We start from the raw sequence: 25,794 nt of genomic DNA, 5'->3' as shown, positions 1-25,794 counted from the left end.
CATTAAAAATCAGGAACACACGTATTTTAATTTTATTTATATATAAATATTAAAAAAAATGTTATTTTATATATATTTTTTATCTGTTAATTTTTATTATTTATAGAGTTTTCCCACTTGATCGTTAAATTAATTAAAAGTACATATAATATTTATTTAGAATTTATCTTGCAAAATTACTCTCTAGCTATGGTCCAGTATTTTGGACCGTATACGCGTAGATAATGGATCACTCTATTCACTTTGGGCTGTTGCTTCCTACACCTCCATCAAATTTCTCCCTCACCTGATCAAAAGATTTTGGATGGGGTGGGGATGATTGTTTTCCGGAAAAAAATTTTCGGAATTGTTTATTATATTTCAGAAAATAAATTTCGAAAATAATAGGGTGCCGAAAGAAATTTAATAGGATGTAGGAAACAGTACTTTGGGATGAAAAAAATAAATTAACTACAACTTTATAAACTAGGTTTAAATCACTATTTCAAAGATAACGGACTTCTGTGTTCTTTGAAATGCATTTATATTCTTTTATTACATCATATATATTTCAGTAAAATTTGTGTCTCAATAATAACTGTCAGCTTAAGAAAACACGAGATTACCAATATTCTTTAGGTTAAATTTTGTTTAAAATAACAAAATCATAAGTGAGTATTGGTTATAAGTTGCAAATAAAAATTAAATTGAACTATTTAACCGATCATTTCTAACCTGTTTTTATAGCAAATATCAGGAGCTAACTGCTTGCAATTGTTGTTGGTTTTATTCCTTCTTTTTTTACTTAAGTTTTTACATTTTGACCATTAAAAATACAAACGAATTCAATAAATGCAAGTCGATTTTTGACATACATTAAAATGAAAAAAATGGCAATCAACAACTGTCATTGTAGTGTCTTAATATATTGTCGATTAAATAACAAGCAAAAAAATGTATACTTCATCAAGTACTTGGTCAACCATTGAAATTTTATGTTTATTCTTGATATTGTGACCGATGATAAGTAGTTTGCTGATAATAATAAATTTTTTGATTATTTTTTCTCAATCTTTTGATGAAATGAAAAATATGAAGAAGTTGTCTCCTAAATTTTGAAAAGAACAACTGGTCACTCACTAAGGCACAAATGCTTGAACCCAGAGAAGAACGTGCATTATCAATATAAACCTAATCGTGTTTCTTCTCTTTTGAGGTCATTTCCCACCATTTTTGAGTAGGTAAATTGTCCATTCTGAACGCAAACTTATAAGTATGTATATACCATCTCATAAAATAAGAGAGCATTGAAACATACACACATGGTTTTTCTGCTTTCTTCCTTGGTGAGAGGAAGGTTTAAGGCCTCCAAGATTTGCATTGTATTTATGGTATCTTGTTCTTACTTGTGTAATAATGATTGTCCACCGTTTAATTCTTCCTCTACTTGTTCAATTTCAATTTTGCATCAATTTTTCACATGTTACTGTTGTTTCATTTGATTTGTCCACCCAAGTCCTTCATGAATTCGTGATTTAATTAGAATTTATCCCATAATCTACTAGGTTTTTGGTTATGAAATCATTCCAATAACTTAGTGTGTCCAAAAGACCAAAAAACACCAAAGTTTCAGTGTTAAACCTGGTTAATTAGAAGTGATTCTGAGTTAAAACCTCAAGTTCACGAGTTCGTGATCTTTTGTCATTGTGATTTTTCTTTCAACATTTAATTTTGTTTTCTTTGAGTTGCGTTTACCTAAGTTTAGTTAATTGAATGGCCCTGAATACATTTCAGTCTTTAATTTTGCGTTTTGAATGAAATCCAAAAATCCAATGCTTAGGTAGTTATTTATGGTTTTCTCGTTATTTTGAGTAAACCTAGGTTCATAAATTTTGATTTCACATTTTGTTGTTCATTTGAGTTCGTTTTTGGTTCCTAATCATTTTGTGTTAGATTTTGTAGTTTCTAGCTTTAAGGCATGCATTACATAGTAGTTTTAGTATTTTAGTGTTTCTAGTTAGTTAAATTCCCCCAACAGAAATTGTTACAAGCATTTGCATTTACATATTATCATTAGTACGAATTGATACTAAGGTTTACCCTATATTGCATTCTTAGAATGATAAAGGGAATATATCTTTTGTTCTTTTCTTATCTTTTCAACAGTTTAGATATAAGATTTAAAGCCTTTGTAGCTATAAATAGAAAAGGAAAATAAGCCATAAATTTAAGCACTTGAATTTTCTCGTTTAAAATCATACCAGTTAATTCATTTTTTGTCTTTTGTTTAGAAACAACTTTACACGTGTGCTACACATTGACACTTGTGTGCAATATTTCATTTCTTCATATTCTACAATACAATGTAGAATGTAGATATTGTATATGCAACATGTTCATCTCAAACAATTTATTTTTTTAATTATGAATTTAGTAAAATTATTGACTAAAAGAATTATAGAAACATAAATTATCAAAATTATTATTATGATATATTAACTAATCAATCACCATAATTACCACCAGGTCCTCCAAATTGGAGAGCACATCCAAAGGTTTGATGAAGGTTGCCGTAATAGTTGAGACCAAAACATTTAGGTTTGTCAATGTATTTTTCTATTTGATATTTTTCAGGTCCATAATTTCTTCTTGAAGTATTTTGAATAAAGATCAACTCAAAGAAACTTGCATGAAAAAAATGTCCATCAGGAAAATGTCCGGATCCCATTGGAGGACTATTGTAACCACGGGGTGTTAATGTCCTACCTCCCAATCCTACTTTATTTGCTGAACCCAAATTGGAGAACAATTTTGCTGGATAATATCCGATATAAATCCCATTTGCACCTATCCACCAGTTTTTGGTCGATGGATCCTGAAAATGTAAGTACACAAATTTGTGTCAAGAATAATTCTCCACCTCCATCTATAATGAAATGTTACTTGAAAGTTTATACAAAAAACATCACCTGACTAATAGAAATATCAAAATTAAAAATTGGTCCACCATAGGATGATATATTTGGTTCACGTGAACCAAGATATGATCTTCTATGAGTTTGAATGAAACCTGGACATCGTATGTTGAAGCATCCCGTCCTATGATAATTATCCGACTGCATATTTTTTAACATCACATTTAACGTTTTCAAAAGTGAAGGATTTATTTTTCTTTTTCTTTTTCATTTTTATACAAATGTTGTTAACATAAAGTAAAAATGAATTATGTGAAATTGGGAACATTTGACTTTCAAATAAGTAAGTTTATTATGTAGTCCATGTCTACAATATATATAAAAAAGAAAGTTACCGTCCATGATGAGTACACGTGAGTATCATGGTCACCGTACAATTCCGGAGACACCTAAACCAAAGCTTGATATTAGATAAATATTTTTTCTGTATTATTACACTAATAAAGATTACATAATATTTTTGTAAACAAAAATATAATTTCATAAATTAAAACTCACATGCCATCCAAAACTAATTTTGTTATTAGTATTTATTGGTCCATTTTGAACCCATATATGAGAAAGGGACATTTGACCCTTAGTGACGTATGGATTATAAATACTATTAGTTCCTGAAACGCTGAAATATGGACCAAATTTTGATGAGACAGCTACCTCTGCAAACTACAAAGTTCAATAGGTTTAAGTAGATGTTAAACATGACGTAATTTATAGAAATAAATCTTGAAATTTTGGGATTCAGTTGAAGGAGACAACATACATGAACACCAGGATTATCTCGGACGAAAATACTAATATTTAATAAATTTTTTTCTCGAACGAGATCTTCTTTTGTTGTTCTAAGAATAGGAACAGTTCCTGTAGGACAATGGTGTTTATCAAGTTGAAATTTGGGTCCAGACCATTTTTTCACACTTGTTTTTCCAATTGGTCTTTTAAAGTTGGGTTTTTTCTGCAATTAAACAACAAAAATAGAGATTGAAATTACAAGTGCATTGAAAGAAATATTGATAATTTCCATATTTAAAACTAATTAAGAAAATTTATATATACCTGGAGTTTATGATTTCTAAGCAAAGGATGATCAAAGGCAGGTTGTTTATTAATATCAATACAATCAACAATGCCTCCGTGCTTTGTCTATAAATTCCAGAATACGATTCGGATAAAAAAAATAAATTATTAGTCAATAGAATGAATTGATGCAAAGGAAAATGTAAGTTAATTTATTAGAATACTATAAAAATACATGAATAGTTTTGACAGAAGGTTTGTTAATGAGCTTTAGTTGTCGCTCTAGCTCCAAATCTTCTTTGAATGTATTTTCAATAGCATGAACTACAGGACTAGCATTCATGGTCACCAAACACAAAACAAAGATCAATGTATTAATCATCTCTTCACGATTCTGTCAATTTTTTTGCTAATAGTTTGCTTACACTCATGTATTTGAAGTTGCATAAAGATGATACAGAGCAGTGCATTTGTTGTTATGAATAAATATATTAAATGTAAAGATGAACATTTAATAATATTAATTGGTATATTTATTATATTATTTAAGGGTAGGAAATAACGTATGAAATATTAAATTTTTATAGAAATAACAGTCATATCATCTTCTTAAAAAATATAAATGACTGAATCTCAATAGAAAAATATAAAAATTTTGAATATTCAACATAAAAAACTTTAATAAGAATTTAATTAAAAATATACAAATTTATTCTAAATTATAAATTTAGAATTATAAAAATAATTTAAATCTAAACAAATTTCAGTAGAAAAAAAAATTATGCACTTCTTTGTCAAAATTATCTAGTCGGTAGTTAATAGGCTTTTAGTTTATTGATTTCAAACTGATAAACTTTATTATGTTAAAGATACTCACTTTAGGCCTCTAGATAAAGAAGGCATCTACTTTTTATTTACCACTAATATTTTTTTATTCAATTAATTATAAAATTAGATTTAAGAAAAAATGCTTCAATTTTTTTTACTAATATATTTTTATTATATTAATTATAAAATTATGTTTAAAACAAAAAAGTCTAAAAAAATTTATTATTAATATAGTTCTACTAAATTAAATATTAGTGTATGTATAAGAATAAAATTTAATTAAATTATTATTAGTGCTTTTTAGTTTTTATTAGTATTAAAAATGATAATTAATAATTTAAAACCTTTATTTAGTATATTATAGTTTTATGGTTAAAATATCTTTTTTGTCTAAATTTTTGTCAAGTTTTGTTGCATCAGTCCTAATTTTGTTGTTATGCTCAAATAGGTCTATATTTTCATCAATTTTGTTTAATTTGGTTTGTTTTTGCTAACACCGTTTAAATCATTGATGATAATGAATAATGATTGCATGTGTCACTTCGTGTTTATTTATTTATTTATTTTTATAATTTTTAATAAATTTTTTTAGTTTTTTATTTTCATTCTTTTTAATATCTACGTGTCAATCTAACGTGTTAGGTCAGAGTCAATGTTTTATATTCAATTTAGTCCTTATATTTGTTATTTTTGTTCAATTTAGTAACAATTTTGACCCTCTCAAAATTTGCATCAAATTTAATTTTTATATGAAAATTATAAATAATGTGAATTTTAATATATTTAATAAAAATGTGAATTTCAATATAAAAATTAAATTTGTTCGCAATTTGGAGAAGGACAAAATTAGTTCATGTTAAAAAAATTGGGACTAAATTGAACAAAAATAACACATATAAATACCAAATTGAATATAAAACATTGACTTTGACATGTGATACGCGGCTGAGTTGACTCGTGGACATTTAAAAAAGATATAAAAATTAAAAAAATAAAATAAACTACGAAGTGACACGTGACCGTCACTGTTTATGGATGTTAATGATTTAAACGATGTTAGCAAAAAAGAACCAAATTGAATAAAATTAACGAATATTGAGACCTATTTGAGCACAAAAACAAAATTAGGATTGATTTGACAAAACTTGACGAAAATTGAGACTAAATTTTATTATGAAAAAGAGAATGATTAGTTATCTTTATTATCTTATAATCAGTTTAGACTCTATTTTCTTCTTTTATCTTTATTATCTCTATATGACTTCTCTTGCCTCTTCTTCCTTTCTCTTCTTCTATTTTTGAATCTCATATTGTCTTGCTTGTTACATTTCTTGACTCTCATATTATTCGTGTGTACCAATTTTTTTATCCTCATTTATGGTTAGTATGTTTTTTCTTTCTATTTGTATTGTTGTTGTTTTTATTCTGTTTTGGATTTGTATTAAAATTAGAAATACGTTTCTTTTGTCCAGTTCTGTCTTTCGGTACTTTTTGATTTACGAGTTTCGAAAATATTAATTAGATTAAGAGTTGGTCTTTTGGTAGATAATTGTTAGGTTTATAGAGGAGGAGGTTTCATTGGGGAGATACAACACACTTGGATTCTTAACAATCTTCCTCTCAAGTGTGAGTGCCTTCAACCACATTGGTACACTCCCCCTCCAGCGGAAGCATCCTCAATCACGAGTACACCTTCTCGTACCGCCGTTCATATTTAATGGGACACGCTTACCTGAAACCCTTGTTAGGAAGACTTTCGATACAAGGACCTGAGTCCAACCACATAAGGGATTTACACTACTCTTAACCCAAAATCTTACAGCAATGAGTTTATGAGCCTTGATCCTTATATGATCCCTAACTTTCTCATTTTTACTCAATGTGGAACTTAGACTCACACTTGAATTCCTAACAATAATAAATTAATTAGAGTATAATTCAAAATAGGGTTTTTTGTAGAAAAAAGACTTATTATCGAGTTGAGAAAAACTTAAGTTTCGTGAAAAACGTATTAGTTGCAAAAAGAAACAATTTGATGAAAACATTGAGAATGAAATTGTAAAATCTCTTCAAAAATGATTTAGAATTGATTACCTTTTGTAAATTGTAGATAAAAAAATTACCACACCTCAAAGTAGATTTGAACAATTTCAAACATATGAAGATATTTATGTTTTTTTTTTATTTAGAGTTAAAAAATTAAATTTACTAGTGTACATTTTTGAAATAAAAATGCTTAAACCTTGAAAAGTCTTCAAAACATGATAATTTGTTGGATATTGATGGATTTGATTTATTTTCAGAGTTAAATATCTTAAGAGAAATTATAGGTTTGAAAAATGATTAACCAGTTGATATTCTTAATTATATAAAAGGAATAGATTCTTTTCCAAATGCACATATAGCTTATAGAATAATGTTAACAATTCCGATGACAGGAGATTCTCAAAGCTAAAAATAATAAAAACTTAGTTAAGATCAACAATGTCTCAAAAAAGATTAAATGGATTAGCCTTATTAGCTATTGAAAAAAAAATGTTAAACGGAATTAATTATGACAATTTAATAATAATTTTTCATAAAAAAAGTTCGAAAAATAAATTTTAAATGAAAGACCTCATTTTCTAACTTTGCTTTAGGCTTCCCAAACTCTTGAGTCGCTCCTGTAGGAGACCTAAAAATTGACCTCCAAGAGATATACAAATCACTGAACCTCGATGCCTAGGCTTGTACATACGACAATCATGTCAAGCGCATGGTGATGAGCTAACTTTATTGTACATCCTTAGACTAACACCTCAACCTCTAAAAGACCTACAGATCGACTTCTTTGAGACATACAAATTAATAAGGAAAACATATGTAGAAGAAAAATTATTATATCTATTATTGCTCAAAGGTCCATATGGAATAATTATTCAAAAATTTGTTTAACAAAAGATAAAGGGATTATATCTTTTGTTCTTTTCTTATCTTTTCAAAGCTTTAGATATAAGATTTAAAGCCTTTGTAGCTATAAATAGAAAAGGAAGATAAGCCATAAATTTAAGCACTTGAATTCTCTCGTTTAAAATCATACCATTTAATTCATTTTTTGTTCTTTTGTTTAGAAACAACTTTACACCGTGTGCTACGCATTGACACTTGTGTGCAATATTTCATTTCTTCATATTCTACAATGTAGATATTGTATATGCAACCTGTTCATCTCAAACAATTTGTTTTTTTAATTATGAATTTAGTAAAATTAATGACTAAAAGAATGGTAGAAATATAAATTATCAAAATTATTATTATTATTATTATGATATATTAACTAATCAATTGCCACAATTACCACCAGGTCCTCCAAATTGGAGAGCATATCCATAAATTTTATAAAGATTGCTGTAATAGTTGAGACCAAAACATTTAGGTTTGTCGATGTAATTTTCTATTTGATATTTTTCAGGTCCATAATTTCTTCTTGAAGCATTTTGAATAAAGATCAACTTAAAGTAACTTGCATGAAAAAAAATTTTATCAGGAAAATGTCCAGATTCCATCGGAGGACTATGAGAACCACGAGGAGTGAATGTCCTACCGCCCAATCCTACTTTATTTGCTGAACCCAAATTGGAGAACAATTTTGCTGGATAATATCCGATATAAATCCCACCAGCAACTATCCACCAGTTTTTGGTTGATGGATCCTGAAAATGTAAGTACACAAATTTGTGTCAAGAATAATTCTCCACTTCTATCTATAATAAAATATTACATGAAAATTTATACCAACAACATCACCTGACTAATAGAAATATCAAAACTAAAAAATAGTCCACCATAGGATGATATATATCGTAGACGTGAACCAAGATATGATCCTTTATGAATTTGAACAAAACCTGGACATCGTATGTTGAAGCACCCCGTCTTATGATAATTATCTGACTGCATATTTTTTAACATCACATTAACATTTTCAAAAGTGAAGGATTCGTATTTTTTTCTTTTTCATTTTTATACAAATGCTTTCTATGTTAACATAAAGTAAAAATGAATTATGTGAAATTGAGAAAATTTGATTTTCATATAAATAAGTTTATTATGTATAGTCCATGTCTACAAGTAAATATATATATATATATATATATATATATATATATATATATATATATATATATATATATATATATATATATATATATATATATATATATATATATATATATATATATATATAAAGGAAAGTTACTGTCCATGATAAGTACATGTGAGTATAATGGTCACCATACAATTCCGGAGACACCTATACCAAAAGTTGATATTAGATAAATAATTTTTTGTATCATTACAGTAATAAAGATTACATAACTTTTTCCATACTTTTATAAATAAAAATATAATTTCATGAATTAAAACTCACATGCCATCCGACACTAATTTATTATTAGTATTTATAGGTCCATTTTGAAGCCAATAAGAGTAGAGGTCCACCTTGATGACATTTTAAAAAAAATTAAAATGTGCATCCACAAATATTCTTTTTCACCAATGTTTGTTCTTTAGTGAAAAATACGTTACTATTTAATATGAAAAAACAAAAATGGTAATCGTTAAGAAGAAATGAGAGTGATTTCAGTTTGTCCATTCACTCACATTTCTTTCGTTAAATCATTTCCCATTTTACCAAATTCTTTGTTCTTTGCATTCTTTATTGTTTGCGTCACATTTAAGGAAAGTGTGATATTATGGGTTTGGTTTTTTCGACATGCAATTCTGATTTTTGGATTTTTTCTTGAACAATGATATTTAAACTATTAAATTTTAACAATTTTTTTTATAATATGAGGTGTCATCTTTTAAGTGATTTTGAAATATTAAAAATGAGAAAATGAAAAACTAGTGAACTACTTAAAAAATATTACTAAAATTGTAAAAAAAAGTTATCAAAATTTAGTAGTCAAAAAATTATTTTCTTTCTTCTTTGTTCCATATGCAACTCCGCTTCTCTACATGCATCAAGCTTCAACGTTTCCACTTATTAGACCAATCCAGACTCAGTACCTTCTATTGAGTAATATGCGTTTTCACCTTCGACCTCCATTACTCTCTATATAAACAAGAGCAAACCATTATTTCTTCCTGCAAAATCTATCTTCCCCTCCACCATTCAGCCCCATCATTCATCAATTCACCAACATTTACACAACAAAGCAAAATCATTCACATTAACAAGCAAGAGACAGAAAAGCAGGTAACTGTTAATGTATCCCTACTTGCTTATGATCGAAGCGCTCAGTTTGCCACCTTCGCCTAGCGTTTTCCAAGTGTTTGATGTGGAATGAAACTTCTTTTCTGTTTTTGGTAGTTAGCTGCTTCCCCTTCTGTTATCGGTAGCCTTATATATATATATATATATATATATATATATATATATATATATATATATATATATATATATATATATATATATATATATAACTTTCTTTCTTTTGTACAATTAAGTCTTTCCTTTCTCTCCTTTTCTTTTTTCCTTGGTTCTGGTTTCTCTGGCTCTTCATACATTAAATACTGTAAAGTTCAATAGTAACAAAGGAGAGGAATTTTGGTTTTGCTGGACCAGCGCAAAAGTAACGATTCTAGATCGGAAGCTACAAAGTGTGGGAGAAAGATGGTCGAGGAGTACAATGATTTCACGTACGAACCCGATACCACCACCAAAGGAAAACTTCTTGTAGGTTTTAATTTTTTGGTGGTTGTCATCATTCTTGTCATATATTTTTGCATCGCAATATGTAAGAGAAGACAGCAATCTATTGCTGTAGTTCCACTACAAGAACATACTTAAAGATCGTAATACCATACATTATAATGCATAGTATATATATATATATATATATATATATATATATATATATATTTACTTGTAGACATGAACTATACATAATAAACTTATTTATATGAAAATCAAATTTTCTCAATTTCACATAATTCAATTGTCGTGATTTATAAGTGACATACTTGTTTAAAAGTCAACATATTTGTTCATTGAATAAAACTTTTAGATATCACTAAAATGTAATTTGGCCAATAATCTTATGATCTCCAAGGTCTAAACTTGTCAAGTTTCCAAATTAATAAGTTAAGTAAATAAAATTATCACCTAGCCCCTATTATTAAAAAAACAAACCCAGATTATGATCTCCTACGTCTAAACTTGTCGAGTTTCCAAATTAATAAGCTAAATAAATAAAATTATCACTTAGCTGTTAGTAATTTTGGGTCATGCATATATATGATATACAGAGTCATAACGTACTTTTTCTGTTCTTTTCTCTCTATTCCGATCAAGAGAGAAAACCAAAGGGAAATCAAGGTGCTCTACAGGAGGAAGATCACTGCGCATATATGAGTGCTCTAATATTATCGTTATGGCCAATTCAGGTACGCTTCCGTTTACTATTTACAACATGATTATCAGTATGGGTATGAGATATTGTTTATGAGTTTATGATTGATTATTAGAATCAATATTATGATTTATATTATGTTTATGTACATGAATGTGCGTTTATGTGCGTAAAAGTGTGATTATGTGCATGAAGATGTCAGAATTAATAGAATCATATTTTGTGTTTATGCTTACATTAGCCCCTATTATTAAAAAAACAAAAATCAGATTATGATCTCTTACATCTAAACTCGTTGGGTTTCCAAATTAATAAGTTAATAAATAAAATTATCACCTAGTCCCTATTATTAAAAAAAAAAACAAAAAAAAAATCACGTCGTTGAGTTTCCAAATTAATAAGCTAAGAGTCGTATGATATTGATCTATGTTATTAAAATTTTAATTATATTCCAAATAAACTCATAATAAAAAGTTATTATAGCTTATCAAATATAGGACTTCTAAGTTATTAAATAACAATTAATTTAGAAATTAAACTTAGTCATTATATTAAGTAAATTAAATATATTTAATTAATTAAAAATTATTATTGTGTGTAGTTAATAATAGAGACCAATCTTCATTGAATATCGATATTCGAAAATATCTTTCATTAGAAGCTAACATTCGGAAGCAATTTTAAGAATATGATCTATTTTATTTTGTTTAAATGGTGAAAGAGTATTTTTAGAATTTGAAATTGTTAACTCACAATGATTTGAAATAGAGGGCACTATTGCTCTAGATATATCCTATTCCATAATGAAAAGGAGCAAAGTTTATAGGCTTAGCTCTTACAACTGATAAACGAAAAAATAGGAACTGCAATAGCACTAAAACAGAAATCCGTAAATATACGTAAATGTGCATAAACGTGCATAACAAAAAATAATTATAATTTATTTTAAATAGTAAATAATAACTACCGAATTAGAAAGCCCAGTCAACATTTCCTTCCTTAAAAAAATATTTATGCCACGTGTCAGGTTTGTAGTGTGCCATGTGTCAATCTAATATGGTGACACGTGTCAAATTATTGTATGAATCTCAATTTGGTCCTCATTTTTATTACTTTGATTTGATTTCAATCCCAAATTTTTTTAAAAAATTTTAAATTCATGTGCTCCAAATTTAGAACAAATTTAATTTTTTTATAATTACTTATTTTTTATTTTTTTAAAGTAGCTTTTGTTTTAAATTTATATATCTTATAATTTTTAATATATATTTTAAAAATAAAATAAAATCATAATTAATATATATATATATATATATTCTTGTTTTTATATAATGTATTAAAAAATAAATAAAATTAAAATCATTTTATTGGTCTTGGCTTCATTGGTCTCGACTTCACCCCACTCCAAGTTGCATCCTCTTGAAATTTAACATCTTTACTCACATAAATCTTCTTATTAAGAGGATCATAAAGTTTGTAGGCCTTAGACTCCTCACTCACACCTAACAACACACATTTAACACTCTTGTCATCAAGCTTGTTTCTTTTTTGGTCAGGTACGTGAATAAATCCAATGCAGCCAAAGGTTCTTAAATAAGAAACAAATGGCTTCATTCCACTCCATACCTCCTCAGGTGTGATGTTTTTTACTACAAGGGTTGGGCTTCTATTCAAAAAATGGACTACCCAATTTACAGCTTCTGGCCAAGAAATTCTTGTAACTTCTTTTAGTCAAGACACTTCTAACCATTTTGATTATGGTTTGATTCTTCCTCTTAGCTACACCATTTTTGTTGTGATGTATATGAGGCAGTAAGTTGTCTTTGAATCCCCTGCTCATTACAAAATTCAACAAACTCCTTGGAGGTGTATTCTCCTCCTCTGTCAGTACACAAAATTTGGATAGAGACACTAGCTTGCTTTTCAACCAATGATTTAAAATTTTTTAAATACATCAAATGCTCCACTTTTCTCAACAAGAAAATACACCCAAACTTTTCTACTCAAATCATCAATGAAAGTGAGTATGTACCTTTTATTTCCATTAGATGTAGGATTGATAGGCCAACAAATATCAGAATGAATTAACTACAATAATTGAGATGCACGCCACCTACTTTGTCGTGGAAAAGAGTCTCTTTGATGCTTTTCTTTGAGACAGTGTTCACAAAGTTGAGTTGGGGACTTAAAGCCAGGCAACCCTTTCACCATATCAAGGTCCAATAACGTTTGTAAACCACTATAGCTCAAATGCCCATAGCGAGAGTACCAAACTTGAGTTGTAGACATTGAACTTGCTTCGAAACAATTATGGGAGACTCCAGATTTAAATGTTTAATCCTTTCTCCAAAATTTGACCCACACTGAATAAATTATTTTTCAAATCAGGAACAAAGAAGACATCAGTAACCACATGCAAGACTTAATTAATTAGGAGTTTAACAGTACCTTTCCCAGCCACATTTAGGGTATAATTATTTCCCAATTCTACTTCATCAGAAAATGCGAAATCAATAGAAGAAAACCAATCCTTTCTTTCTGTCATGTGGTTGTTGCAACTTGACTCAATGAACCACATTTCTTGTGCACTTGGCCTTCCGTCTGTCGAAAGTTATGCCATTAGTAACACTGCTTCTTCACTGCCTTCAATATAATTTGCTCTGTTGTATTGTGGTTTCTTTGGGCATTCACTTTGGAAATGCCCATACTCATGACATTAATAACATTCTATTGTTGTTTTGTTTATAGGTTGTCTACCTCCTCTTCCTCTCCCTCTTCCTCGTGCAGCTTCACCTCGTAAAGCACTTCTTCCTCGACGACGCCCAACATTTTCTTCATTTTGTGCAACCTTCAAGACTTGTTCTTCGTGAGAATTGTGCCCATTCATTCGCTGCTCATGTACTAAAAGACTGCTTTGTAGCTCGTCTATAGTCATGTAACCCAAATCACGAGACTCCTTAATGGAGCACACTATATAGTCGTACCTCAAAGTCATTGAATGAAGGGTTTTTTCAATAACGTTGAGGTCAGACATCGTTTCACCATGCATTCACATCTTATTTGCAATTATTAGGGTTCGAGCAAAATAGTCATTGATTGATTCACCATTCTTCATTTGTAGAATCTCTCATTCTCGTCGTAGGGTTTGTAGTTGAGCGCATTTTACCATTGTCGTACCTTTGAACTTTTGTTTCAACAAGTCCCAAATATCCTTTGAGGTCTCCTTTTTCAAAATTGTTTCAAGCATAGTTCGATCAATAGCTTGAAATAAATAGTTTTTCACCTTTAAATCTTTCAACTTCAACTCCTCTAGATTCTTCTTCTTAGTATCATCATCAGTGGGTTGAGGAATCCCTGGATCTATGAGATTCCAATACTCTTTGGATCTTAGAAAGTTCTCCATGACCATTGCCTAGTGTCATAGTGCTCATTCAATTTTGGAATGGTAAGCTGCACGAAGTTGCTATATGCATTTGCCATTGAAGTTTGATGCTTCTTTGTATTGATTTCAACCAACTTTGATACCACTTGTTAACTCACATAAATGATTTGAAATAGAGGGCACTACTGCTCTGTATATATCTTATTCCATAATAAAAATGAGCCAAGTTTATAGGCTAAGCTCTTACAACTGATAAACGAAAAAATATGAACCGCAATAACACTAAAACAGAAATCCCTAAATGTACGTAAGTGTGCGTAAATGTGCATAACAGAAAACAATTACAATTAATTTAAAATAGTAAATAATAATTGCTTTATTAGAAAACCCAATCAATAGAAAAATATTTAAAGATGCAGAAGAAATTTCAAAGGTATTGGACTATAATAATACTTTGCATCCACATGTTTTACTACACACCACCCACTTCTTTTATTCGTTTGTTGGGCTTGATTTTGTTTTTCTCGTTATGCATACATATTAAACTGCACACACCACACATTTTCTATTTGTTTGTTTTGCTTTAAGCTTGTTCGGAAATGATATTTCAACAAAATTTTTTGACAAGATTTTGACAAATTTGACGTGGCACCAGACGTTTAAAATTTTTATTGCAAAAAAGCTTTACTAAGTGAAGGGTTACACGTGCAACATTGGTTTGTTTGGAAACTGAAAGGGAGAAGTGAATTGGAGAGAGAAAAGGAGAACGGGCGAAAGAGAGAACTGAAAGAGAGAGAGAGAGAGAGAGGCAAGTACGTTCCGGCACAGTGTCACTAGAGTACCAGGAAACACAGAAAGAGCGAAAGACAGTAAACCCCTGGAGCATTGGGGGCAGAAAGTGAAAGAGTGCGAGACACCGAAATATAGAGAGAGTTTAAAGTAATGGTGGAGACAGAGACGGAGAGAAAAGAAGTGCTGCAAAGGAAGAAATATGCAATCTATAAAAATAAAGTTTCACGTAACTTCCCACATATATTTAAGTTACTCCCCACTTTGTTTTGAGTTGGGTTTTTTGGGTATTGTCAAGTTAGACAAAGCACTCGCTTTAGTGTATGTATGAAGAATACTTTGTAAGTCAGTGAATGAAAGACGAATGATGCAAATACGATATATAAATCAACTTTACTGAAATCTGCAATCTATAAAAATAAAGTTTCACGTAACTTCCCACATAAATTTAAGTTACTCCCCAATTTGTTTTGAGTTGGGTTTTTTGGGTATTGTCAAGTTAGACAAAGCACCCGCTTTAGTGCATGCACATTGGATGATGGAGAAGAGTTTGTTAGTCCGTGAATGAAAGATGAATGATCCAGATATGATATATAAATCACCTTTACTGATTTGTGCAATGTATACAAATAAAGTTACACGTAACTCCCCACATACGTATACCTTACTCCCCAGTTTGGTTTAAGTTGTGTTTTTTGGGTATTGTCAAGTTAGACAAAGCACCCGCTTCAGTGTATGCACATTGGATGATGAAGAATACTTTGTAAGTCAGTGAATGAAAGATGAATGATCCAAATACGATATATAAATCACCTTTACTGATTTCTGCAATGTATATAAATAAAGTTTCATGTAACTCCCCACATACGTATACCTTACTCCCCAGTTTGGTTTGAGTTGTGTTTTTTGGGTATTGTCAAGTTAGACAAAGCACCCGTTTCAGTGTATGCAGATTGGATGATGGAGAATACTTTGTAAGTCAATGAATGATCCAAATACGATATATAAATCAACTTTACTGAAATCTGCAATCTATAAAAATAAAGTTTCACGTAACTCCCCACATAAGTATACTTTACTCCCCACTTTGGTTTGAGTTGTGTTTTTTTACTATTGTGTAGTTAGACAAACCACCATTTTTAGTTCACGGAGATTGGATGATGGAAATTAGTTTGTTAGTGAGTGAATGAATGATGTGATCGAAATAGGATATTTAAATACAATTTATTAAAATCTGCAACTTATTATCATAAAGTGTGATGTGGCAGAGTCCATTAATTTAGTCTAATTTCATGAAGTGGGATGTACAAATTTTCTTGTTTGAACATTTTTGTTAACATTGAAATTTGATATGCTGTTGTTACCTTTGCATAATTTTATTTATGCAAATGAATTTATATTTCGGGTTATCAATAAAAGTTTATTTCAATGTTGTCTCAGTACTTAGTCGAAACTGAATTTTTTGCACTTTGTCATTTATGTCGGCACTATATGAAAATTAAGTGGGGAGTGTAGCAATATTTTGTGCTAATCAGGATAAGTTGTTGAATGATCTTTATTGACGGGTGTCATTGGCCATTAACTTGGATATAAGTTAAATGTGTTGGTATTGCACTTCGACTATGAAATGAATTAATTACATGTACACATGACCCGCAAATGACACCATTTTTTGTAAATGGGGACTACAACACGTTTTAATAGGGACTTGGGACTTATGATGAGTACTGTGTTTATAACATTTACTATTCGCTTTTGGTGGCAATGCACAGTATTTTTCACATGGGGAGTCTACCACAAATAATTGGGAACTTACGTCAAAACTTATTTACAAACGTTGCAGTTTTCAATACAGTTAATTTAAATTTCATATTTGGATCATTCATCATTAGGTGGTAGTCTAACCTCACAATGGCCAAAATAAACAACTGTAAGAAAAGTGGGAAGTTACTCATAGGTATGTGGGGAGTTACGTTGGAGTTTATGATTATTGGTTGCAGATTTTAATAAACTTTATTTAAATTTCCTATTTCGATCATTCATCATTCATTCACTCCCTCACAAAGTCATTTCCATCATTAAAAATACATGCACTGAAGTGGCTGGTTTGTCTAACTGCACGATAGGCTAAAAACGCAACTCAAACAAAAGTGGGGAGTAAGTCATACGTATGTGGGGAGTTATGTCAAAATTTATTTTCAAACGTTGCAGTTTTCAATATAGTTAATTTAAATTTCGTATTTCGATCATTTGTCATTCATTCACTCACAGACAAATTCCTTTCCATTATCCAATCTCCATTGAATGAATTGGGTGGTAGTCTAACCTCACAATAGTCAAAATAAACAATTGTAAGAAAAGTGGGGAGGTACTCATAGGTATGTGGGGAGTTAAGTTGGACTTTATGATTATTGGTTGCAGATTTTAATAAACTTTATTTAAATTTCATATTTGGATCATTCGTCATTCATTCACTCACAGACAAATTCCTTTCCATTATCCAACCTCTATTGAATGAATTGGGTGGTTGTCTAAGATCCCAATACCCAAAATAAATAACTATAAGAAAAGTGGGGAGTTACTCATAGGTATGTGGGAAGTTACGTCGGACTTTATGATTACAATGCAACTCTGCTTTGGACAAAATCCTTGCCGTTGACGACGGAAGGTGGCCGCAGTCTCCGCAAACCCAATCCCAATTCTGAATGCAACAGTTTGGATGAATGATAGTGTATGGAAATAGTGTAAGTGACCTTCGGTGTTGACGGCGGAATGCTTGCTGGCGACAACTTCGGGTCGGTGGGTCTCTGAATCCGGTTACTCCGACGACTGACACTTACTTTCTCTCTCTCTCTTTCACTTATCTGTTTCTCCCTTTCTCCCTTTCTCTCTCTAATTAACTTTTTCCTTTCAGTTTCCAAAGAAACCACCCCGGCAAGTGTATGCCTTACCTCATTAAACCATTGTGTAATAAAAAATTTAAAAGTTCGGTGCCACGTCAGATTTGTCAAAATCTTATCCAAAAATTTTGTTCAAATATCATCTCCTCCTTGCATATGCATGATTCATTGCACACACCTTTATATTTGTTAATTTTGGTTTTATCCTTCTTTTAATAAATAACATTTGTTTCTTAAAAATAACAAAAATTTCAAAATTTTAAAAATGAAAATGAATGCAAATAGTTTTGAAAATAAAGACTTTATCTTTTTACCTTGAATAAACATGACGTTGTTTTGAATTTGTCTAATTCTAAATAATGACAAAGGTGTAGTATAAAATATTTACACGTATCTCTGAATTTTGTTTATTCTTGATTCTTATATCGAAATAGAGTTTATGTGATCTCTGAATTTTGTTTATTATTGAATTGAATCATATATCGAAATAGAGTTTATGTACTTTTAGCAATTTTATTTTCATTTAGAAAATCAAAATCAAAATCAAATACATTTATTATTACTCGTTAATTTTTCATATGAATAGTTGCACCACTAAAAGAAAATACGAAGAGTAGTTGCTGGTTTAGGTAATTAGGGTTGATAAATGAACTTGGGTTTTGTTAAAATTTGCTTCCATCTTCATAGAAAATATTTAGATTCACTTAGTATAAATATAGCTATAAATAATACATATATAAAATTCGATTCTTTACATTAGTTATAGGGCGAGATAAGTATGTGTTTATCTTTCTTGTTCTTATTTCCATTATTATCTTAATAAAGTATCAATTTAAACTATTAAATAATTTTAATTTATTACATAATTAAAACATGTTCGAAAGTTTATTTGTACTTTTAAATTTCATAACTAACTTTTGATATGATTATTTTTATTTTTATTTTTATAATTATTTGTCCTTCATTTGATATTTTGTTCTTATTTCCATTATTATCTTAATAAAGTATCAATTTAAATTATTAAATAATTTTAATTTATTACATAATTAAAACATGTTCGAAAGTTTATTTGTACTTTTAAATTTCATAACTAACTTTTGATATGATTATTTTTATTTTATTTTTTTATAATTATTTGTCCTTCATTTGATATTCTTGTTTGTTACATATATATATATATATATATATATATATATATATATATATATATATATTATGTTTATGTTGGTGAAAAAAAAGCTCCGTATAGTATACTTGGATTGAATATTTTTAAAAAAATAATTTAATTAAAAAAGAAAAAAAAACATTTTTATTATTTAAAACATATCAATTAATATATAAAAAATTAATTAATAAATTCAGTATAGAAAAAATATATATTTTGCATTATTACTAAATGAAATACAGCTCTTACATCTTATAAAATCTTTAAAAGGTAAACATTTTTTTTTGTATATTTGAAAAAGAAAACTTTTGAAGTTTAAACAAACAAATACACAGTTTGATGGATAAAAATAACAAAAGATTGTTAATACCATTCAAATGTGTTGGTCGTAATTAGAGTGTATTATATATATATATATATATATATATATATATATATATATATATATATATATATATATATATATATATATTAAGTTATAAGAAGAAATGTTTAAATAATAATATATAAAGTAAAACATAAAAGGTTATAGAGAAAGGTTCTTTTCAAATTTAAGAACTATATTTTGTTTTTTTTTTAATGTATCATGGACACTTTTATAAGTTTTGTTTTTTTTTCTTTGTCTCTTCAAAATACATGTTCACCAAAATAAATATTGTGTAAATAATTAGTGCTTCCAAATACATGTTTAAATTCGGTTTATTTAAACATGTTCGAAAGTAGTTATGTTATAAAAATATTTTTATATAAATTAACGTTATTCTAGAAGACACTTGGAACATCAACAGATAATAATAATAATAATAATAATAATAATAATAATAATAATAATAATAATAATAATAATAATAATAATAATAATAATAATAATAATAATAATAATAATAATAATAATAATAATAATAATAATAATAATAATAATAATAATAATAATAATAATAATAATAATAATAATAATAATAATAATAATAATAATAATAATAATAATAATAATAATAATAATAATAATAATAATAATAATAATAATAATAATAATAATAATAATAATAATAATAATAATAATAATAATAATAATAATAATAATAATAATAATAATAATAATAATAATAATAATAATAATAATAATAATAATAATAATAATAATAATAATAATAATAATAATAATAATAATAATAATAATAATAATAATAATAATAATAATAATAATAATAATAATAATAATAATAATAATAGTGATTTTACAGTCTTAATGAGATGACAATGTCTTCTTTCAGCAACGTCATTTTATTGAGGAATGTCAGTGCAAAAATTTTGATGTATAGTTTCATTATAGACAAGTAAAGTGATAAAATTATTAGAAGTGTATTCACTCCTAAGTCACAACGAAAAGTTTTTATGGTAGCAAAGTATTGGGTCTTTACAAGAGCATTAACATTTTTGAAAATTGTGAGATAATCATACTGACATTTCATAAGATAGATCCAAGTGAAACGAATAAAATCATTAATGAAATAGACATAATATGTAGAACATCCTTTTGTGGATACAGGAGAAGGTCCCCACACATATAATGCACAAGATAAAAGATGCAAGAGAAGAAGAAATACTTTTATTAAAAGGTAAAGCGAAAAATTTTGTCAATTTATAACCACTACAATAAAAAATATAATGATTGTCCAAAGTACCCAAGACTCCGGTAGACGCTAAAAACTTTAAACAAGATGTAGAAATATGACTCAAACGAGAATGTCAATGCCACAAATAAAGAGGTGAATAAGAAGAATATAAACAAAACAAAGATAAATCCACACTAGGGGCTGCAACTATTGACTTCTTGAACTGATTCAACACATAGAGTTCATCTGGCCTACGACCTATCTCAATTACCTTCTGAAATGTGTAGTCTTAACATTCAGATGGAGAGAAATACACATTATATCCAAAATAATAAATTTTCTTAACAGAAACAAGATTCATAGCAAGACTAGGTATGTAGTAAACATCAGATAAAGACAAAGATGGTGTGACAATGATACCAATACCAAATAATGAAACTGAATCACCATTAGCAGTTACAATTGACATGGATGAACAAAAGAAGGCAAATGATGTGACATATGATTAATGACATATAAGTCAATGATCCAATTGTAAGGAGATATATTTGGTGATGATGTACCTTGAGATTGCAAGACTATGTTGACCTGCGGTTGGGAAACAAGTCTAACTTCCTTTGCTAATAATTCATTAACAACAACATCAACAAAGACAGAGGGCTATGATACAAAATTGAACTACACAAACTTTCAAAATCACTACGCAAGACCATAAGAAATTAAACCAAACATTGTGATTACCTATGAGTAATAGACGGTGCAAAAACACTCAATTCTGCAGGCTCAGTCAAGGCAAGTTGATCCCATAAGGTTGTCATGACAGAATAAAAGTCTTGAATGTTCATGTCATTTTGCATCAGTGTAGGAATATCTGTCTCAAGTTGATACTGTTTGGGAACTTAGACTGTGTATACAATCGCGATAAATGATCTCATACCTCATTTGCAATATCATATTTTGCCAATTGAGCGCCAATCAAGTGTGTGATAGAATTATTGACCCACATGATAATTTTAGAGTTATCAACTTCCCATACCTCTAAATCTAAAGTAGTGGCACAATCACTGACTTGGTGTTAATCAGTTTTACCTTAACACCTGAAATATAACCCTGCGAATAACATTTTTCCTAAGATAACTTTGGTAAGAATCAACTACCTTAAACATAAAATTATAATTGGTTTAAAAATTGGTCTCTAAAATTTAGCTATCAAGATTTTGGCTAACAAAGGAATTGATTTATAAATTGGTCACTAAACATTAGCTACCAAGATTTTAACTACTAAAAAAATTACTTTCTAATTAATTAGTGACAAATTTAGTGACCAATTATAATTTTTTAGTCATAATAGTTCTAATTTATTAACTAATAATTTTTTATTTTACATACGTTATTTCTTACCTTTAAATAATATCATAAATAAAGCAATTAATACAATTGAATGTTAAACTTTACATTTAATAAATTTATTCATAACAATAAATGCACTACGCTACAACATTTTTATTCAACTTCAAATACTGGTGTGTAAGGTGAACGTTCAATAAGAAATTGACAATAAAATAGTGAAGAGATGATTAATACATTGGTCTTTGTTTTGTGTTTGGTGACCAGTGGTGCTAGTCCTGTAGTTTATGGTATTGAAAATATATTCAAAGAAGATTTGGAGCTAGAACAACAACTAAAGATCATTAACAAACCTTCAATCAAAACTATTCATGTATTTTATGTCTTCCTATAAATTAACTTACACTTTCTTTTGTTGAATCAAATCTCATTATATTCACTAACAATTTTTTTTATTTTTTATGTTATATGTATTGTATTCTATATTTCATAGACAAAGCATGGAGACATTGTTGATTGTATTGATATTAATAAACAACCAGCCTTTGACCATCATTTACTTAAAAATCATAAGCTCCAGGTATTTATAAGTTTCCTTAATTAGCTTTAAATGTGGAAACCTTCAATATTTCTTTCTCGTAATTTCAATTTTTATTTGTGTTGTTTAATTGCAGAAAAAACCTAACTTTCAAAGACGAATCAAAGAAACAAGTGTGAAAAAATTATCTGATAGATCTATATTTGGACTTGATAAGCAACAACGTTGTCCTAAAGGGACGGTTCCTATTCTCAGAACAACAAAAAAGGATTTCATTCGGGAAAAAAATTTATTAAATAGTAGTATTTTCGTCCAAAATATTCCTGGTGTTCATGTATGTTGTCTATTCCAAAATTTCAAGATTTATTTCTATAAATTACGTCATGTTTAACATCTACTTAAACCTATTGAACTTTGTAGCTTGCAGAGGTAGCTGTCTCACCAAAATTTGGTCCATACTTCAGCGTTGGAGGAGATAATAGTGTTTATAATCCATACGTCACTAAGGGTCAAATGTCCCTTTCTCATATTTGGGTTCAAAATGGACCAATAAATTCCGCTAACAAAATTAGTTTTGGATGGCATGTGAGTTTTAATTTATGAAATTATATTTTTGTTTACAAAAATATTATGTAATCTTTCTCAGTGTAATGATACAGAAAAAATATTTATCTAATATCAAGTTTTGGTGTAGGTGTCTCCAGAATTGTATGGTGACCATGATACCCATATGTACACATCATGGACGGTATGAAAAGATATAGTAACTTTCTTTTTTATATATAATTATTTACCTAACTTGTAGAAATGGGTTACAAAATAAACTTATTTATATGAAAATCAAATGTTCCCAATTTTATATAATTCGTTTTTACTTTATGTTAACCTATAAAGCATTTATAAAAAAGAAAAAAAAGATATGATTCCTTCACTTCTAAAAAAGTTAACGTGATGTTAAAAAATATGCAGTCAGATAATTATCATAGGACAGGATGCTTCAACATACGATGTCCAGGTTTTGTTCAAACTCATAGAGGATCATATATTGGTTCACGTGAAACAAATATATCATTCTATGGTGGACCAATTTTTGGTTTTTATAGTTCTATTACTCAGGTAACGTTGTTGGTATAAATTTTCGTGTAATATTTTATTATAGATGGAGGTGGAGAATTATTCTTGACAAAAATGTGTGTACATACATTTTCAGGATCCATTGACCAAAAACTGGTGGATAGGTAGTTTGGATTATAATATTGGATATTTTCCGGCAAAATTATTCTCCAATTTGGGTTCAGCAAATAAAGTAGGATTGGGCGGAAGGACATTAACTCTTTCTGGTTATCGTAGTCCTCCGATGGGATCTGGACATTTTCCTGATAGAAATTTTTTCCATGCAAGTTTCTATAAATTGATCTTTATTCAGAATGTTTCAAGAGAAAATTATATACCTGAAAAATATCAAATAGAAAAGTACATTGACAAACCTAAATGTTTTGGCCTTAGCTATTACGGTAATCTTCGTGGAAATTATGGAGGTGCTCTCCAATTTGGAGGACCTGGTGGTAACTGTGGTAATTGATTAGTTAATATATCCTCATGAACTTTGAAATTAAATTTTATTATGATAATATTTTTAATAATTTATGTTTCTACCATTATTGTGGTTAACAATTTTACTAAATTCATAGTTAAAAAGAAAATATTGTTCGAGATAGACTCGTTGCATACAAGATCTACATTATAGAATATAAAGAAATGAAATATTGCACGTAAGTGTCAATGTGTAGTACACAATGTAAAGTTGGTCATACTAAAGAACAACAAAAATGAATTAAATAGTATGATTTTAAAGGAGAGAAGTCACGTGCTTAAATTTATGACTTACTTTCCTATTTATAATAACTACCAAGGCTTTAAATCTTATATCTAAACCTCTAAAAAGATAAGAAGATAACAAAAGATATAATCCTTTATCTTTTGTTAAACAATTTTCTAAGTTATTGAAAAATCATCTTTAATCTTTCAATAAAAAAATACAGGTTTAGACCCACATTCCGAAACTAGAATTATTTTTCATGATTATCTCCTCGAATTCCCAGGTTGGTGCAATACAGGTTCGAACATTATTACATTATTTACGATACATACAATAATTTTTTCTTCTACGTACGTTTTCCTTTATAGAAGGAGGATATAGATTGGAATGCTTTTCCATTTGAAGGATGGATCAAATGAACAATCAATCCAAGTTGGCTCCATACGCAATCATATAAATAAACTATAACGTTTTTTTTTTTTTCAACTCTTTTCTTGTTGTATATAAAAAACATAAGCTTAATTTAAATGTAGTAAATAAATGTTAAGCTTTTCTTATTATACTTTTCAGCTTCAATTATTATGCCATGCATTCGCAGGTGATTTGGAATTGCACTTCAAAATGTACATATGGTTAATAAAATTGCATTACTATGAAAAAGCAAAAATTAAATTATATCAGTAGTTTATTAAATTTAGAATTTTCTATTTAGAAACTTGTAATTGAAAATATACTTTGAATGAGTTATATTAAAATATAAATTTTTAAAAGACAATCATTTTGAAAATAATTTTAAATTTATAAACCTAGATAAAAAATAAATATGAAGTTAATTTTTAAACAATTATTCAATAACTTTTTTTCATTAATAACTTTGATAACTTCATTTTAAAAAAAGTACTAAAATAAAACTTTTAAAAAAGCTTTAAAAAAAATATGAACGGGAAACGGGTATACATGAATCGGATACCATAACACTTGTATTCGATCTATTAAGAAACCGATAATTAAATGTTCCTAAATAAAACACTTCCATCGTGGAGAAGA

General features: G+C 28.3%; 2 protein-coding genes across 3 annotated transcripts; one reads left to right on the top strand and one right to left on the bottom strand.

Annotated features, from left to right (window-relative positions):
- Positions 1-2,434: 2,434 nt before the first annotated feature.
- On the bottom strand, positions 2,435-4,418 carry LOC114195605. Its single transcript, XM_028086129.1, has 7 exons — positions 4,204-4,418; positions 4,008-4,094; positions 3,715-3,906; positions 3,453-3,617; positions 3,290-3,343; positions 2,949-3,095; positions 2,435-2,854 (listed from the first exon to the last, which is right to left on the bottom strand). Exons 1-7 carry the CDS (start codon positions 4,348-4,350, stop codon positions 2,483-2,485), a joined length of 1,164 nt encoding a protein of 387 aa, XP_027941930.1. The 5' UTR covers positions 4,351-4,418; the 3' UTR covers positions 2,435-2,482.
- An 18,120-nt stretch (positions 4,419-22,538) lies between these two features.
- Positions 22,539-24,524, top strand: LOC114193183. Of its 2 annotated transcripts, none has more exons than XM_028082897.1 (7): positions 22,539-22,763; positions 22,884-22,970; positions 23,065-23,262; positions 23,349-23,513; positions 23,623-23,676; positions 23,898-24,044; positions 24,139-24,524. In XM_028082897.1, the coding sequence occupies exons 1-7, from the start codon at positions 22,617-22,619 to the stop codon at positions 24,508-24,510; spliced, it is 1,170 nt and encodes a 389-aa protein (XP_027938698.1). In that variant the 5' UTR covers positions 22,539-22,616; the 3' UTR covers positions 24,511-24,524. The 2 variants fall into 2 exon arrangements, with proteins under 2 accessions (XP_027938698.1, XP_027938699.1); XM_028082898.1 differs by having other exon boundaries at positions 23,633-23,676; positions 24,139-24,426.
- The last annotated feature ends 1,270 nt before the right edge of the window (positions 24,525-25,794 follow it).

This window comes from Vigna unguiculata, chromosome 8, assembly GCF_004118075.2.
Source record: "Vigna unguiculata cultivar IT97K-499-35 chromosome 8, ASM411807v1, whole genome shotgun sequence".
NCBI classification, from domain to species: Eukaryota; Viridiplantae; Streptophyta; class Magnoliopsida; order Fabales; family Fabaceae; genus Vigna; species Vigna unguiculata.
Note: the sequence above shows the minus strand (reverse complement) of the source record. Positions and strands in the feature narration are given on the sequence as shown.

What these genes read in the sequence shown, in the direction of transcription:
- LOC114195605 (XM_028086129.1), bottom strand. Translation starts at nt 4,350, where the DNA reads ATGATTAATACATTGATCTTTGTTTTGTGTTTGGTGACCATGAATGCT. An exon ending in ACGTGTACTCATCATGGACG is followed by an intron (nt 3,096 to 3,289) that starts GTAACTTTCTTT and finishes AAAAATATGCAG; the next exon opens with TCGGATAATTATCATAGGAC. An exon ending in TTGATATTTCTATTAGTCAG is followed by an intron (nt 2,855 to 2,948) that starts GTGATGTTTTTT and finishes TTACATTTTCAG; the next exon opens with GATCCATCGACCAAAAACTG.
- LOC114193183 (XM_028082897.1), top strand. Translation starts at nt 22,617, where the DNA reads ATGATTAATACATTGGTCTTTGTTTTGTGTTTGGTGACCAGTGGTGCT. An exon ending in AAAATATTCCTGGTGTTCAT is followed by an intron (nt 23,263 to 23,348) that starts GTATGTTGTCTA and finishes TGAACTTTGTAG; the next exon opens with CTTGCAGAGGTAGCTGTCTC. An exon ending in AAATTAGTTTTGGATGGCAT is followed by an intron (nt 23,514 to 23,622) that starts GTGAGTTTTAAT and finishes GTTTTGGTGTAG; the next exon opens with GTGTCTCCAGAATTGTATGG.